Source organism: Corvus cornix, chromosome 8 (genome assembly GCF_000738735.6).
Source record: "Corvus cornix cornix isolate S_Up_H32 chromosome 8, ASM73873v5, whole genome shotgun sequence".
NCBI lineage: Eukaryota > Metazoa > Chordata > Aves > Passeriformes > Corvidae > Corvus > Corvus cornix.
Window position 1 is genome coordinate 2,051,997 of NC_046338.1, and position 17,052 is coordinate 2,069,048.

General features: G+C 41.6%; 1 protein-coding gene across 1 annotated transcript; it reads right to left on the reverse strand.

The window, feature by feature from the left end:
* Window positions 1-67: 67 nt before the first annotated feature.
* On the reverse strand, window positions 68-14,815 carry EFCAB7 (EF-hand calcium binding domain 7). Its single transcript, XM_039556053.1, is given in 11 exon segments — window positions 68-4,631; window positions 5,047-5,276; window positions 7,009-7,157; window positions 8,597-8,730; window positions 8,930-9,028; window positions 9,030-9,085; window positions 9,620-9,729; window positions 10,231-10,372; window positions 13,300-13,430; window positions 14,032-14,035; window positions 14,741-14,815. Coding segments are annotated over 11 exon segments (1,197 nt in total). The 3' UTR covers window positions 68-4,564.
* Between the last annotated feature and the right edge of the window lie 2,237 nt (window positions 14,816-17,052).

The window sequence follows — 17,052 nt, forward strand, 5'->3', positions numbered from 1 at the left end:
CTTCTGTAACCAAAGCCGTGTCCTCGCACTTGCGGTGGGGGATCAATGTCACGGAGAATGCACAATTCCACGCTGCTGGCCCTCACTGCAAGGCTGGGAAAGGATTCCTGTCTTCTCTGTCATCTCCTGGTTGCCACAGGCACTGCTCCCGGCCATCCCATGGAGCCCAGCAGTGTCAATCCGTGTGGATCTCCCTCGGACAGGGAGGTGGGAGCACCCCAGCCCCGCTCAGATGCGCCGCTCTGGCGTTTTCCCAGATCTGCAGGGCAACGCCAGGCCCGGCCGCACGCTGGGGCTCCGGAGGAAAACTTCCAGCAGGATCCTGCTGCAGCTATTTTGCAAAGTCTGGTGAGTTAAAGGTCACTCTTAAAATGGAAGGGAACAGATCCGTTACCTCCCGTTTGCTCATGCGACTCCTGCCCTACAACCTGACTTCCCACGGGCTCCCTCAAACACAGGGAGATCTTCCAGCAGGAACAGCGGGTCAGCCTTTGGCTGGAAGGCCTCATGAGCCTCAACTGAACACCCACAGCAAGTCTCACCCAGATTAAAACCACAAAAAACTATCAAATGTTTGGGAAAACTGCATCCCATAACGCTGTTCATTGTGGGAAAGCCTAAACGCAAACAGAAGAGACTCAGATATCAAGAAACTTCTGTGAAGCCTCATCTTCCCAAGCATGGGGAAGGTCAATGAAGGAAGGGAAGATTGTGGACTCCCCATCCCTGGAAATGTTCAAGGTCAGGGTGAACAGAGCTTGGAGCAACCTGGGATAGTGGAAGGTGTCCCTGCTCATGGCAGGGGGTGGAATAGGATGGGTTTTAGGGTCCCTTCCCACCCAAATCTTTCCAAGATTCTAAATCAGCCTTTTCTCCAAGCCTCTTTAGCAATGCTCAAAGTCCTCTGCCTGAGCTGCTGGAAACAATTTATAGATATTACTGGAGCAATTAAAGAGCTTGGTAATGACTCTGTTTGTCCTGCTATTAAAAGCAGGAAAAGGAGATGTGCACACAGCTGAATTGTGACAGGTATGAAGGCGCTCAGGGACTCTTTCCTGCCATGCTGATTCTGTCATTGCTCCAATAATTGCTGTATTTTCTTCAAGGGAGATCACAGAATCATAAAGGTTGGAAAAGTCCTCTGAGATAATCCAGATAAACCCTGCCAAGGCCATCACTATCCATGTCCCCAAGATCCTGATTTATCCATCAGCACATTAAAATGGAGTTGGATGATCTGTGTGAACCAACACATCTTTTGCCCCAACAGTGAAACTGCCTGGGATACACAGCCAGGAACAACTGGTTTGGGTTTTATCCACCCACACTATTCCAGCATCCTGCAGCTGTCTTTATCCCCATGCAAAGGCCCAGGTTTCCCTCTAGTGGCACAGAACCCAAAATCCAGCTCCCAAAATTACACCTGGCAGGAAAAGGCCTAAGCAAGCTCTTTCCCTTCTTGCTGCCCTGGGAAATGCCATGGCATTAAGTGACAGGAGGAGGGTACAGGACACCCACCAGCTCCTGTGACTGCACATGGATTTACTGGCAGGGAAAAGGCCTAGGGAGTGTTGGAATTAGTGTGTGATTCAGTGCATGTTGAGTAGACAGAGGAATTAAACTAAATTAATCATTAATGCAATGTTTATGTACATAAAATGAAACACATTCTGTTATTAAATGAAATATAAAATAGTGCATAAAAGGCACAGGGACAGATACACCAACCCCACTCCTGGGGTGCTCACCTGCTCCCAGGCTTTCCTGCAACACCTGCACCACCACTTGGGACAAACTGAATCACCAATAACTGGCCAACCAGGACTGGTCAGGGGCTGGGGATCACACGGCTGTCAGAGCATCCAGAGGTGCAAAATGTCACCAAAGGTGGGTGCTGAGCACATTTGGGGCAAGGTCATCTAATCCATGACGTGGGAGGCGTTGCTGGGGTGACTGATCATTACCAATCACTCAGCAGGCCAGAGCTGGTGCAGGATCAACTGCACCCAGGTTTCCTCCTGGAAGTTGATAAAACTTATTCTTGGAATCTTTTTCTCCAGGTAAGCCCTGCCAGTACATAATTAGCCTTGCAGCTGGAAGTGCTTCCCTACAATCTGCTGGACATCTCCCTCGCTTGTGGTTTAAGCTGAGCTGACACAGCAAGCGAAGAGATCATAATCCTCTTCCTGACAACTCCTCACTGAAAAATCCTTTAGCATTAGGCTCTGAGTGCCCTCTCTGCTACAGCAAACAGCCCCAATCTTGTGTTCCTGAGTCCCTTATTCCCCATGGCAGGTGGAGGCTGGTGAGGGAATCTCCCTCCCCCAACAGCCAACCTGGCACAGACAGGGATATTTGCTAACCCAGCTCCCCTTTTCCTGACCTGCACTGAAACATACAAGAACTATGAACTAACTATTGATTTTAATGATAGAAAGACAAACAAGACTATTCTGAGAGGGCTTGAATTCAGTAAAACATTGCAGAGCCACAGCTCCAACCTTGGCTTAATTAACCCACCATGGAAAGGCCAGACTGAACAGTAATTCCCTGTTCCCATCCTCTGCTACACTCTTGGGTCAGGCTTCTCCAAGCTCCAGGATGCCCCCTCCTCCTCTTCTCCTTTCCTTCCCATTCCTCCCCCAGGTCTCTGTCCCAGTTCTGAGGGCAGATAAAGCCCATGTCCCCTCTGTGAGGCTGTGTTTAGCTGCAGGGATTTTTGACAGCAAGCAGCTGGTGACAGGCATCTCCTTCTGCTCCTTTTCTGTACTCAGTCAAGAAGACACTCAGCACGGAATCCCGGGCAACAAATGGAGTAAAAACACTTTACACTTCATCTGTGACTCTCCTATAAGACAGAATCCCATTCCCTTCGCTCCTGCCCTCAGGAAAGGTCCAGAGTCGGTGCTGTCCCTGCATGTTGGCCATAAGAGGGTGCCAAGAGCCCTGGAAAAGCCCCCTGAGCAGCTGCCAAAACCTGGCACTTTCTGCCGAGGATGACTCTGGTCCAGGCAGCCACTGCATTTGGGAATGCCAGGACAAGTGGAGCCCAAGAAAAAGAAACAGACTGCAAGTGTGTTATTAGTCATACAAGGAGTGCTGCCCCCACTGCAAAACGCTCTGTTTCTATTAAGAATTTGAGTTTGGAAGTCGCTGTAGAGATTCCAGAGGGACAAAAAGATACTTGGCACCATCTCAAGTGCACTCACTTACGAATCATTCCGGAATTAAGAGACACTGTTCTGTTCCTCCCACAGCTGGAGAGAAAAGTTGGGTGGCAGAGACAGAGTCTGGCAGGGCTGGGAATGAATCCCCATCTCCGGGTTTGTCCCCCCGGCAGGGGCTGAGCCTTCCTTTCCCAGGGAAGTACACACTAGCCACCAGCATTGAGAAACTTTCTGTTCAAAGGTCAGCTCCTCAAAGCACACCCAAATCTGCATTTTATCTCTGCTGTCCTGCACCTGCACCAGGAAAAGGGGAGGGATTCCAGCTGGATTTCCTCAGTGCTCCAGGATTTCTGGCCACAGCCTGCTGAGATAGAGCCCCTGGCCCTGGATCCTCTTGGAAACCCAAAAAACACCTTCCACTATCCCACATTGAGGGACCAAGGAGTGGCCATGCAGAACAGCTCCGGGAAAAGTTTGAATATGCACAAAGAACAGACGTAAAAATGGTCTAAAAAGGACTCACCTCGAGCATCAGGCGTGCTCTTTCACTCTGCTGTCTCCTAATTGTCCCTTTTGTTAAACTTTCCTTCAACTTTTACAAAGAGTGAAGCTCGTTTTTCACAGAACCAAGGGCACAGTAAATTTGGGGAACAGCAGGTGACAATGGCACTGAATCAGCCTGGGGCTGGTTCTATGATCACACCTGGATTTACACTTTCTGTCATTTTGGACATTAAATTATTGCCCGGCCACGATTCTACTGCTCAGTGATGCTCCAACAGGACCCGTGAAGATCTTATTTGTGCCATTAAAGAGTCAGACTCACCCTGTGGCAATAATGCCAAGGAAAGCTGGCCCACAGACCAAAACAAACCTGGTAGGCTACACTGGATGTCAAATGGGACTGGCAAATAATCTCCATTTCAGTTTACTTACAGAAACGCAAACTTAAAAATAAGAGAAACACCCCTTAATCTCACAACTACAAACTGAGCTGTTGCTAGTCAAAAAGAAAGACTTCGTTGCAGCATACAAACCATTCCAGGTGGAGACAAAATTCAAACTCATTTTAGCACCCTTTCCTTTCATGTTGTAAAACTAAAGATCATCAGCTGTGGTGCTCAGGTCTCTCCTGTGGCTGGAGAGCACCATTCAACCAGATCTTAACACCCTGTGATCTTAGAGCATTCCTCAATCCCATCGTAACCCCCAGGACCAGAAATGCACTTTTCCAGCACTTTTCCTGGCATTATCCAGCTTTTCTCAGGATGAGGCCACTGAGGTTTCCCCCAGACCTGGCTGCAATCATGAGATGTTCAAGAGCCCCAGCACTTGGACAAACCCACAGTTGCAGCAACAAGTTTCCATGTGCTGTTCCTGTTCTGCAGGGCACTTTCTTACCAGGAATGAAGTTGTCCATCCTTCTCTTTGAAGGACAGCGAACTTCCAGTCACTTCATATTCGCTACGAAGAAAGAGGATTTTCAGAGACTTTTACTCAACTACACTGTGGTAACCACCAGGGAACTGATACTTGCAATTACAGAGAAACCCCACAAACCAAGCATCCCTTAAGCACTCCAAAACAAGGCAAACACATCAAAATTTATTAAAATCCAGTGGTTTGCATTTGCTAAAGAAACCCTCTGGCTTTAGTCACCTCATTTCATATGGTACTTAGAACTGCTTGCCTCAGTATAACAATCTGTCCCTTCCAGGAACACTGATCCAGGCTTTTCTGAAGTCCCAAGGAGCACAAGCACATCAGGAAGGTTTTTTAATGAAACAGACACAAAAACCCCTGATTTCAGGAGAAGTAATTCTCAACTATGACCCAAGGAAGGAGAAGGAACAATAACAACAGACTTAACACAAAGTACCTTATGGAAGTCCCAGGCCATCCCTTCTTTTCAATCACAGAGCTGATCCTGCTGCCTGATTTGTAAGTGTGCCTGATGATGTTCTCAGAGCCATCCAACACTTTGGCCTCTCCTTTATTAAGCACAGACCTGCAGACAGCCCTGCTCAGCTGGGAGCCCCCTGCCTCCAGAGAAAGGCTTTCATTCTGCCTTTGCACCTCTCTGTACACGTCAATTACAAAGGGCCACGCCTGCAAGGGAGAATAGGAGTTTTAGCATCACTGCAGCTGTAGTTCTTCCCCTCAGATTTTCCCCCACAGCTCCTAAGTATTTTCTTATCTAAACTAGAATTACCCAGATAGAAATATTTCCTTGAATATTAAATATTCCAAACCTGAGAGCTGTGGCAGTCTCTTACACCAAATGAAAGCTCAGGACAACTGGCATTTTTATGCCATTTACAGTACACCTGACATGCAGGTCAACACAGCAAACCCTTCCTTGGACAGCAAAATGGCCAGGAATTAGGATGAAATATGAATGTATTCCAGTGTCTGAAAGAAACCTTTCTCCTCTACCTGTCACACTGTTGCTGTTTGTGCCACTTCACACAGATTGAACACCTCTGCAATGTTGCATTGAGCACCCTGGGAGTATCTTGGCTACATTTTATTCCTGGTGTAACAACCTGGAGTTTGCATTTTCTTAGACTCCGCCACAGCACCTCAGCTCCTTTCTAAAGCTGTTGGAATCCAGCAGAAATGATTTCTCAAGCTCTCTCTCAGTGCTCCCAAAACATCAATCTTCAATTATTTGAAATCAAGGAATTAAAGAGGCAAGTGAGAGACACAAGTTAACAGCTGGAGATTTTTAGTTTAATTACTGAAGCATTTGGAGAGCTGTGCTGTCCTTTGGAAAGCAAAGGCTGGAGCCAGAACCTACAGCTGCAATAAAGCACAACACACCTTCCTGCAATTCCTAACTGGAGAAAAACCCTCCCCAAAATGCTCTTTCTTGGAGCAGGGCTCTCTCTTGCGGCTGAAATGCAGAAAAACAGCCTTGCAGGGGCTCTGCCAACCGCAGCAGCTCGGAGGAAAAGGCAAACTGCTCATCCTTAAATCCCTCACCACCATCCCAAGATTTTCACTGACAGACAACTGATATCTCCCATACTGATTATTTTTAGGTCTTCCTATATTTTATATAGTGACTACACTGACCTGTTTAACAAAGTTAAATGCCATTATCACACTGTGATCCTAAAAATCAGCTTTTCCTAGGAATTAAATTATTTAATTATCTGCATATTTAATGCTTTAATTTTTTTCCCTTCATTAATGACATCCTCTTTCCTTAGAGAGACCTATTAACATCAGAAGTAATATTATTTCTATAAAAATAAAGAAGATAATAAAATAAAATCTGTAAGTGCACAGAAACATCGGAGAAATAATCCCTGGTCCTGTAAAGTAAACAGTGTGTGACCCAAACCCAAAAACTTTAATGAAGCATTAAAATTTCATGTTGAACACCTTCAGACACTGTTGTGAAAGGCAACAGTAACAGAAATAGTTCTGTCTGGAAACTAGGAATTTTAAATCATGTGGAAAAAAATTATCTTTATCCACTTCTGTTGTGGTTAGGGCCACAAAAGTGACTTTTTTAAGGAGAAAAAGTCCTGTATTTTCTACATTTGCTGACAGTCACGGTTTACCATCCTTATCCTCCTATCACTCCCCACCAGCAGAGTGCATGGATTCTTCCAACAGATAGGATCCGACATTCCTTCCTCTACAGCCCCACAAAATCCTGCCTTTCTCTAAAGCAAAGGAAAATTCCCTCTTTCAAGGATCCAAGTGCCATCTTAAGAATGAGGAGAACGACAGTGGCAGTGGATCCCTGCCCTCCTGCAATCAGTCTGTGGCAGACACAAAGAGTGCAGCAGAAAAATGTGCAGTGATTTTTGCTCTGTGACTCTCCTACCTCTGCCATTTCTAAGGCTTTGTTGTAGCCCAGGGACAACAAAGTGACCCAAAGGTCCCGAGGATCCCCATCCCGGTCGTTGGCTTCCATGAGATCCAAATCCATCAATCCTTGTCTTGTTAGTTCATTTCTCTTAATCTCAAAATTCTCTGTTTCAAAGGAATAGAAAGAGCACTTCAAAGTCTCTTCTCTCTGCAAACACCTTTATCCTTCCAAAGCCAAAAATTCCACTCTTGTTAACAAGGTCTAAAAGATGGAGCCAGCTTGCAGCCTCGGGGTGGCCAATATCATTTGGGAAAGAATCTCCATGACCAGGCATATGCTGTTTGCAGAGCTTCCCTGTGGATTTGGGATAATGCCTACAAACAGCTGGCCCCTTGGATAACCCAGAAAAGGGGGAGATTTCAAAACACAAAGAGTTCATCTTGATTTCTTTTTCTAAAAGTTTGGGGCTAAGCTTTGCAGAATGGGGTATTGTAGGAATGGGAAATGAAAATCAGCTGGAGACAGCACCTTCAAATGCTTCAGGTCCTTGATACAGAAGTGATTTACTTAGTTCCTAAAAAGCAATACAATTCCAGTAATCCTAACACCCCTCTCTAGAGAGAATATCATAGATCCACCACTCTAATGGCAGCAAACACATAATTGAAATGTCCTCGTGTCAGGGACTTTTAAAAATGGTTTTCTCATCTTCATAACAATGCTAAATCTTTACTATATATTATTAAAAAGGGATTACCAATTTAATAAATCTATCCAAGGCTACAAATGCTGTAATAAATGGCTTGAACTTTGGTGTCTGATGATATTCATGTGAACCCTTCCACTGATTGATGACCTGGTGAAACATTCCCTAGGTTTCTCCTCTTCCCTCTCTTATTTATTCACACATTTCCACCCCTCCTACTTGTGTGGAGATGAGAGGCATCACCCTGACAAAGCCATCAAGTGTGGAAAAGCACATGCAGGGATGAAACAGAGGGGAAATTCAGTTATAGAAATGTATTTTTGTGGGAGTTTTCCATAAGTTAGGAAAAATTCTGATACCTCAGAAGTAATATTAATAGGGCTTGACAGATCCAAAGTATTTTGGCCAACGTGCCACAACCTCCAAAGGAATGATGTCAAACCTGACATGTATTGTACAATGAGACACTGGCAACCCACCTAAACCCTGGATGCCATTTTATAGCACCAGATGCACACTAATTAAATGTCCCTCTCCACACTTGGTGAGATAAAAAAGCACCACCAGCCCAATCTGCACAAAGGAGATCGATTCAACAAATACCTGTGACAGTTTCCTTCCCCATATGATCCAGGATTACAAACCCTGTAGGTTTTGGCAGCTACAGAACAATTAGGAAGGGGAAGAATTCTCTCAGCAGGAGGTCAGTGCCACACACACCAGAATGAAGCAAAGTAAAGGACAGGAGACTGGAAAAAAAGAAAAAGAAAGGAGGAAGAGAACAATATCTACACATGTTCTTGGAATAGGCTACAGAATACCCAGTTCTATCCAGCTGGAAAGTTAACTGATAGTCTTAATTAGTTTTAGGCCTAATTACTACAGTAATGAACTTACCCTTACACACAGCCCAGGCTTCCTGATCACACTTCTCCCCACTAGTCCTCAGCTCAAAGAAGTTGTATTCCTCCAGACTCAGGAGGCCATTCCCATCCAAATCAGTTGTTTCAAATATATCCAACAAAGCAGCTCTGAGGGATGAAAAAGGCCAAACTATTTCCAAAGGCTTCCATTTCCTTTTACTGGCTCACAATATTGCCAAGAACTGTTCAGTCTATTTGAGAATATTCTCTACAAATAGTACTTTAGGAACATCCAGATTCAAAAAGCCACATTATAGCTGGAAAAGAGATTTTTATAGAGGTTATCATGTTTGGGAATAAAACTCACCAGAATTCTTTGGCGAGAGCCAGCTCTCCATCTTCATCTCTCCACACCAGTTTGGCTTCTCCAGGAATTTGGGTTTTTACCTTCCTCAGCCTTCCTCCCTGTGAAAGGGAGCAGCCAGTAAACCCCAGCTCCAAGCTCCCCTCTCCATCCAAACATCTGCTCTTAAAGGAAGACAGAAAAGTTTGGAAAAACTTCTCAAATGATGCTGTTCTTTGTTGCCAGTAATATTCATATAGACCAGATGAATTACTTGAAAACACTGGCAATGCTGGGTTCTCTCCTTAAAAAAAAATTGGCTGTGTGATGCCATTTGAAGGCTAAGAAATAGTGAATCTCTTAGAATGAAATTTAGAAAAACATGCAGGAGAGAGATGAGGGGAGAAGGGGACAATAAGTTTGTGCTGCCTTATTTCTGCCACAGAATAAGAATATTCTGTGCACTATGAAGTTCAAATGGCAAGGAGAAAGAAAATAAAAGGAAATGTAAACAAATTTTGCCTTGGAAATGTTGTGTTTGAAGGTGAAGAAATACAACTGAATTTCTACAGACTAGCTGTAAATATACCCAGCAACTCAGCAATACTGGGCACAGCTGGAATTCTTTCCAAACACATGGAATTCACATCCCCAGCATTAACACACACATGAAAAAGTAACAATTAAAACAGGAATGCACCAAAAATCTCTAACCTCTTTGTGTTGGAGTTCAGTAAAGCTCACAAGCTGTAGATTCTCTTGGGGTTCATTTTCCTTCAGAATAAACAAATCTGTATCCACTGACAACCAGCAACAAGATTTTCCTAAAAGGAAAAATATCCCCCAAAAATGCTTAATAATGACACAAAACTCTTTTTATTTGTGTGTCAAAATAGGTATTCCCATGGTATTTATTGATGCCTGCTGATGAAAAATGGGAAAAAAGAATCTATTCTATGCTATTGGGATTTCCTTCCTGTTTAGGCCAAGCAGATAAATTGTTCCAAGCCTTGTGATTGTCTCAAAGATAATGATTACTGTTAATAATTTTATCATTAAGAACTATTGATAAAATAGTTCTACCATTAAGGGTCAAGAATGGCCAAGGAATGGCTACACAACACAAAAATTTGTTTCAAAAAAGCCAGCCCAGCTGACTTTAAAATAACTTTGGGGTCTAAAGGCTCCCGTTTTATGGGATTAAAAAGGAAATAACCTACTTGGGGAAAAAAATCATTCCAATGTAGCAACTGGATGAAGCCCCGTGGTAAATCACCAAGCCACCACCTCTTTTGATAAGGAAAATGAAATAGAAACACACTAACCTTCTGCCTGGGGAATATTTAAAGGTTTGATGGTGATACAAACTGCAGATCTTTGGGGTAAGTGCAGCCTGTACTTGTGACTGATGATTTCCCCATTTTCTTTCAGGTAGAAGCATCCTTTGGATTGTACACATTGCCATTCCTGGAAACCAAGCAAATATTAGGTGTTGTTTTCATTTTGGATGAAGATCAAAGTGCCTTCTCTGAAATATGAATTAATTTGATTATTTAATAAACCCTGCATAAAATGCACCACAACATACAGCATCAATATACTTTTATTAAAAACAAAACCCCAAATAGTCCTTCTTGTAGTCAATTTTTGGAAAGTAACATTGCTTCACTTGTGAAAATGCCTGAAAAACACAGATTACCCCAATGCTCCAATAGTTGAAAATTAAATTGGAATTGCCACGAAGATTCTGATAATTATATTTGCAAACAGCTGGCAGCACGGACTAATTTAAACATAAATATTATATACTTTGCAACTCCCTTTCTGCTGTTCTTTGAAGGTTTGGATTTTTTTTAAAACTTAAGATTTTGCTAAGGAAGTTCTAGAAGACTTTCAAAGTAACTTGGCTGTGGAAAAGACAAAGATTTATTAAGTTATTTAAAATCAAGTGAGATGTCCAGTCCCTGGCAGACACCGCTATCCAAGTCCCTCCCCTCCTATAATCTCCCAGAATCTTTTCCTTGTGGGCACAACCTGCTGGAGAAGGTTTTAGGGATAATCCTTATGGAAGTGCAGCTACTTCTGGACCATGGAGCCAGAGATCAGCAGCCCCTGGTCACCTTTTATGGAGCAGAATAAACCTCATTAACTAATCCATCCAATAATTTTATACTCCTCTTTATCCATTAAACTGGATTTGTAGTGACAGGACAAGGAAAAAGGGGACCAATCATAAAAAATAATTAGGAAAGAAGTGAACAGAGACAAAACATTCCTGGGACTTAACGGTGAGGGTTAAATATGGAGCAACAGCTGGGGTTGTGTCAGTCAAAAAATGGATAATGGGAGCTGGGATTAACAGGGGGGTCAACATAACTCAGCAACAGAATTCCAACATGGACTTCAGCCTGTTGGGTCATTTCCACTACTACTCCTAAACTGTTTATTCCAATACTTCCAGGACTCCTGACTTCAGCTAAAAGGAGGTTTAAAAATGGAGGTTTCTTCTTAAAATTTGACACATTGGAAATAACTGGTTGTTTGCTGCAAGCTTAATACCTGCCAAAACTGTTGGACAAAAACCTTACCCGTGTTTTAGGAAATCAAACCCTGTTATTCTTGCAGAGAGCATAAGGTGGTGCTAGAAGTCCTAAATTACCAAATTCCAAACAGGTATGTAAAATTAGGAAGCTAAAAGAGGATTTCCTGGCTGGATTTTCCTCTGTCACTTCAAAGCAGAACAGAAGTCGTCAAAAAAGAGCCCAAGTGGGAAACGTTTGTGTTAGAAATGTTAACTGGAAAGAAATGTGAGGCACTACCTGCTGCTGGCCACTGACACTGAAATTTAAGTTCTTATTGAAATTATCCACATATTAATGCATAATTCCTAACAAAAAGCAATGATTGAGAGGAATTTTCCAAGCGTTTTTTAATTTAGACATTCACCATGTTCTGACTTCCACCATTTTCCTCTGTCAGAAATGTAAAGTTGGTGTTGCTCCAACATCCTGAGGGCAGTATTTTCTTACTTGTACAAAAAGACAGGTGAACAGCAAAAAAAAAAAAAAAATTCTTGGATATAAGATGAATAAGAAGAATTTTTGGGTGCTGGATTCTGATTCACACCACAAATGAATCCCTGGGCATTTATTCACTGACTCTGGCAGAGCTTGCATTGTACAAAATAAAAGTTTTTAAAAAATTAATAGCTCTACTTACACCTTCCCATGTTTTATTGATTGATTTCAGTTTTTGGATGATGCCAATCAATACTAATCAATATCTGCAGCTGCTTTTTTTTTCAGTCGGTTCTTACTGGCTTATACAAAGGAAAAAGAATCCGATCTTGGGTAAGTGTGTGCTGGTTTTATACCCTCCACATCATATTTGAACAAGGTGAGATTGCAGGTTAAATTGCATCGAGGTCCAGATACCTAAACAGACTGCCAAAAATCCCTGGGAGATGATGTTTTGAAATTTTAATATAGAACAAATGTCACTGTACAGCAATGGGGAAGACATAAAGGACTTCAGAGTTCAATAACAAACCCAGAGTTGTTATTTGAAACAAAAATGTAGCTCCTGAGGACAATCAGTTCTGTTTTCCAGCAGCACTTACACTGTGTGGTCAGAACCATTTGTTCCCTTTTATACAGGAGTCTCCAGGTGCACATTTTTAATGGATCCCAGCAGTTTCCAGTTAATGTTTTCTATTTCTACAGCTATTATTTTCTGTTGAAAGAAAACTAGGAAAGGTCCAGTCAAGAAAGGGAAAACAAAGGGAAAAAGATCAATATTAACACTCTACAAATATTGACTTAGCAAAGTGACTTTGGTGTCTCTCTCCCCCAGGAATTTATATTGAATGAGTGATTTATTTAAAAGAAAATACTGATAGGACATATTAGTCTAACTAAAAATCAATATTTTCAGGTTACAGCATGTATTTACCAAGCAATGCCCAAGAAACTGAATATGCTCACAGATCTGGTCTTTATTTCCAATTACCTTTCATGCACAGGTTTATGATATACAATCTTTCAGACTACTTAAGCATTTAAAGTTCTCACCAACCTAATAAATTATTAAATTTCAAATTTCTCAAGAAGTCATTACATGTTTTCTCCAACAGTGGTTTCATTTATAAAAAACACATTTTGTTCTATGAAACCTTCACACCTGAAAAATTATTTCCAATAACTTGTTGTCAGCAAAACCAACAGTATATAAAAATGTTCATAATAATACCTATCAGGAAAGCTCTCAGTAGTTTATAGCTGCCCTTGACAAACTATTAATAAAACATAAGACACCATTTTTCTCTGATTTTTAGCTTATTTAAAATGCAATAACACAGGTGCCTAGAGGAAAACACCATCATTTTAGTGTGATACCTTCATTGTGTCAGGCTCAATAATTAGCTTTGTGTTCCTGCTGCTGCTGCTGGCACCCACAGTGACAGTGGTGGAGGTGGAAGCTTTGCCACTTCGAGCTGATGAAGGTCTTGAAGGAGCTCTGCTGTCACCTACAAGCAGAGATATTTAATTACAATTACATTATTACAACCCTCTCCTAGTGCTATTTATCATAAACCTTGCATTTAGAAGCACAAAGAAAACTGGATGACAAGAACTCAATCAGAGAACTTCCCTTCAGCACTCTTGTGTCACTTTTGCTCCTCTTTGGTATTGCCCAGATTTGAAGCAACTTGGAACAGCACAAACTACATCCTAATATTTCAGACTTGGTGCCTCTGCACTCTGTTCTCCATGGACTTTTTCCAGTTTGGGAAGGTTTGGAAGCAGCTTTGTAACTTCAGCAAGGACCTTAAACTCTCCTATTGATTGTGCTTGAAAAGCAGCCTCAAGAATTGAAACAAACACACAGTTCATTGATAAATGTTTCAGGTTTCATGTCTGATCTGGGAAGGAAATAAATAACTTGCCTCTGTTGCAATATCTGAGCATTCACCTCCTCTCTTCCCTTTGGACTGTGTCACATGACAATCAACAAAATCCACCCTTAGGAATGTGAGAGCTTCATAGATGCAGCCATTTGAACATATTTTACTGACACATTGATGGGATTGCCACAGTAGAGATTATATTCATCACTAAAATCCTCACTAATCTGAGAAAAATTAAACAAAACCTCAACTGCTCATTGAGCCAGAGCTTCATCTCCAACAGAAAAAAAAAAATCAAATAGAAGAAATAGAAACACCATTAGCCAGTTTGTGATGGCTTTTCCTGGAGATCCTCGGGGATGCTTTGGACACCAGCACTGGGATCCCTTCAGAGGAATTTTCAGTTTCATTCCCAAACTGCTGCTGCCTCAATCGAGGGTCAACTTCCAGCCTGTCCCTTGCAGCCTTGCAGCACTGCTCACTGTGCTCAGCTACAGCTCACACAACTTGAGATAAAAAAAGAATATTTCCCCTACCAGGTTCTTTTTCTCATGGTTTGAAGGAGTAAAATGTAGCATTAGAAAAGGAAAGGATGGGGCAGCAGAATTTTCTCTTCAAGACCAGCATTAATTTAAATTTTCATTAATAAGAACAACCACTCAAGTATCACAGTAAAATGCAGCCATGATTCAACAAGGAGGACCAAATATTGAATAAATACTAAGTGTGACTTTCAACTCTTTCTTTCTAGATATTTGAAGACTGATTTTAAACATAGGATTCTTACCAGTTTTCCTCCAGTGAAACTGTATTTATGTACAAATTTTTGTGGGCTGTTTTTTCAGTCCAAATTTAGAATCCTGGGGTAAGATCATCACTACCACTCGTATTGTCAATAACACTAGAACAAATTTCACTCTAGGCCTTACCTTGTTGTAGTCAAGTTTGCCACTGCAGTTAAAAGCAGCTTGTTTAGTAATGCTGGTCACTTCCTCCCAGGTCATTTTAGCACCTCTCTGCAAGAAAAAACAGCTCAGTTTGGGTTCCTAATCAAGAATCCTGGTCACCCACAGTGAAATTTAATAAACAAACAAAGAGTCTTTTAATATTCTTTCAGGAAAACTTATCTTGCAATAGATTTCAATGGATTTTCATTTGAATCATGAAAACAGAGGTCAAAACCATTAGAAATTATGTCCTTACAATGCTACTAAACACTGAAGAGATAAATTGTATCAGTTTATGTAATTCTGTGCTGTCTTCTGGAAACCCACCACAAAAAACTTTCATAAAATGGGGAATCCCAGCTCTCAGTCATTCTTGTTTATCTTGTTTTACCATGTAATTTCCAAAATCTCTACTAATTAAAGATGGATAATTAAGTTCCTAGTCATACTTACTGTTGTAAGAATTTTATAAAGTTCATCATGGAAAATATATCCAGCTTTATCTGTGTCTATTTTTCCAAATGCTTCGAGCAGTTCATTTTTTGTAGCTGGCTTTTCTTTTTTTAAAATAGCACAAAAATCATCAAAATTCAGTGAAGTTGTTTGTGAAGTCCAGTATTTATTAATGGTCTTCTGAGAAGGATTTCTTCCAGCCTGCTGAAGTACTGCACAACAAAACACAATATTAAATATATATTCCAGCTGCTAGGAAAGGAGTTTTCTCCAAACATCTTTGAGTCACTTTCCATGTTCAGATTTTTTTAAAGCCAAATCACTCCAACAGAAAAGTGGGTCTGAAGGACAGTTTTGGTTATGATCTTAACCAAAATATCCATGAACTCAGACAACCTCAAGTGTAAAATTCAGCCAAAATCCAGTGTCTTAATATCAAGAACATATTCTTTTTAAACCTGCACGTTATTGGATCCTATTTCTATGAAGATCAACATCATCTTTGCACTTCCTTTGCTAAGAACTGAGATCTAGAATAGAATTTATCTGAGACAATATTTTGTGTCACACCTGTACATTTGAACGTATCAATTCAAATTATACAACATGAATTTTAAAGGAAAAATGACACCACCAGGCAGCCAATGCCACACATGCAACCAGTGCCATGGATGTTACACCTGGCATTCTCCAAAATGACTGTGCTGCATCTATTTGCCTCTTCAAGGTCTTTACTGAAAACATCCTTTCACCAGTTTTTAGTGTGATGAAGGTATTACATTAAATGGAAATTAAATTCAAATTACATTCTATCTGAAATTAGAGGGATGTTTTTATGTCTTCCCAAATAATCAAGTATCTTAGGGAAGCACAGGAGATCCTCCATCTCTACCTGGGCTGGCATTTGATTTTGAGCCAGCTGAGCAGTGACCAAGCCTGTGCTGGGAACTGCTCAGGAGCATCTGTGAAATGAGGCGGTGGCATCGTTACAACGCTCAGTGGGAACTGTGTCAGCAGCAAACCAAACAAACAAACCAGGCACCTTTGTTGTTCATCCCTGCCTCAACACCAAGCACTAAATAAAGATCTGTGCCCTGTCACCTCTGCTGCAGGAGCCAGGAGAACAGAGCAGGGCTCACATCTTTATCCAAGCCACGCCTGGGCATGGAGCAATGCTTTGGGGATTTCAGTGTCAAGGGCAGCCATGGAAGGGCTGTGACTCTGTGGGTTTGTTTCCATGGATAGCAGAGGTCCTTGGAATGTCAATACATGACTAGATTTAACAGATATCCTTCCAATATACAATCCTGTATTTTTGTATCTCCAGGGAGATCAGCACTTGCCATTCCCTACGTGCCTCCCAGCTTGTATTTGTGAAAGTTCAATCAGACTGCACCTTTTATTTAGATTTCTCTATGGTCTGATTCTGCTAAATCACTTCACTAATATTACAACAGACAGGAAGTGAAGCTATTATTTGTGGATAAGCAAAACTCCTACAAATAAAATTTCACAGGGCCAATCTCTCAGTGAGACTTTAGAATATCAGCCAAACTTGATGAAGCAAGAGATGCTTAAACGTTGGCACCACTTGTTTGAGAAATGCTAAAATTGACTTCAGATGAAATATAGGTCTCTAACTCTCAACGATTACAAATTCTAAAATAAATTCTTAAATGTCTCTGAAATGACTGGGAGTCTAAACAACTAACTGCCCTCTCTAAGATGACCTTGAAAGCAAATTGCCCAAACACTTGCTGTGTAGCCAAGCGGCATATGGATAGAGATGAAAGCCAAAGCATTTATTAAAGAGATGACATTTGTTCACACCACCCCTCTGT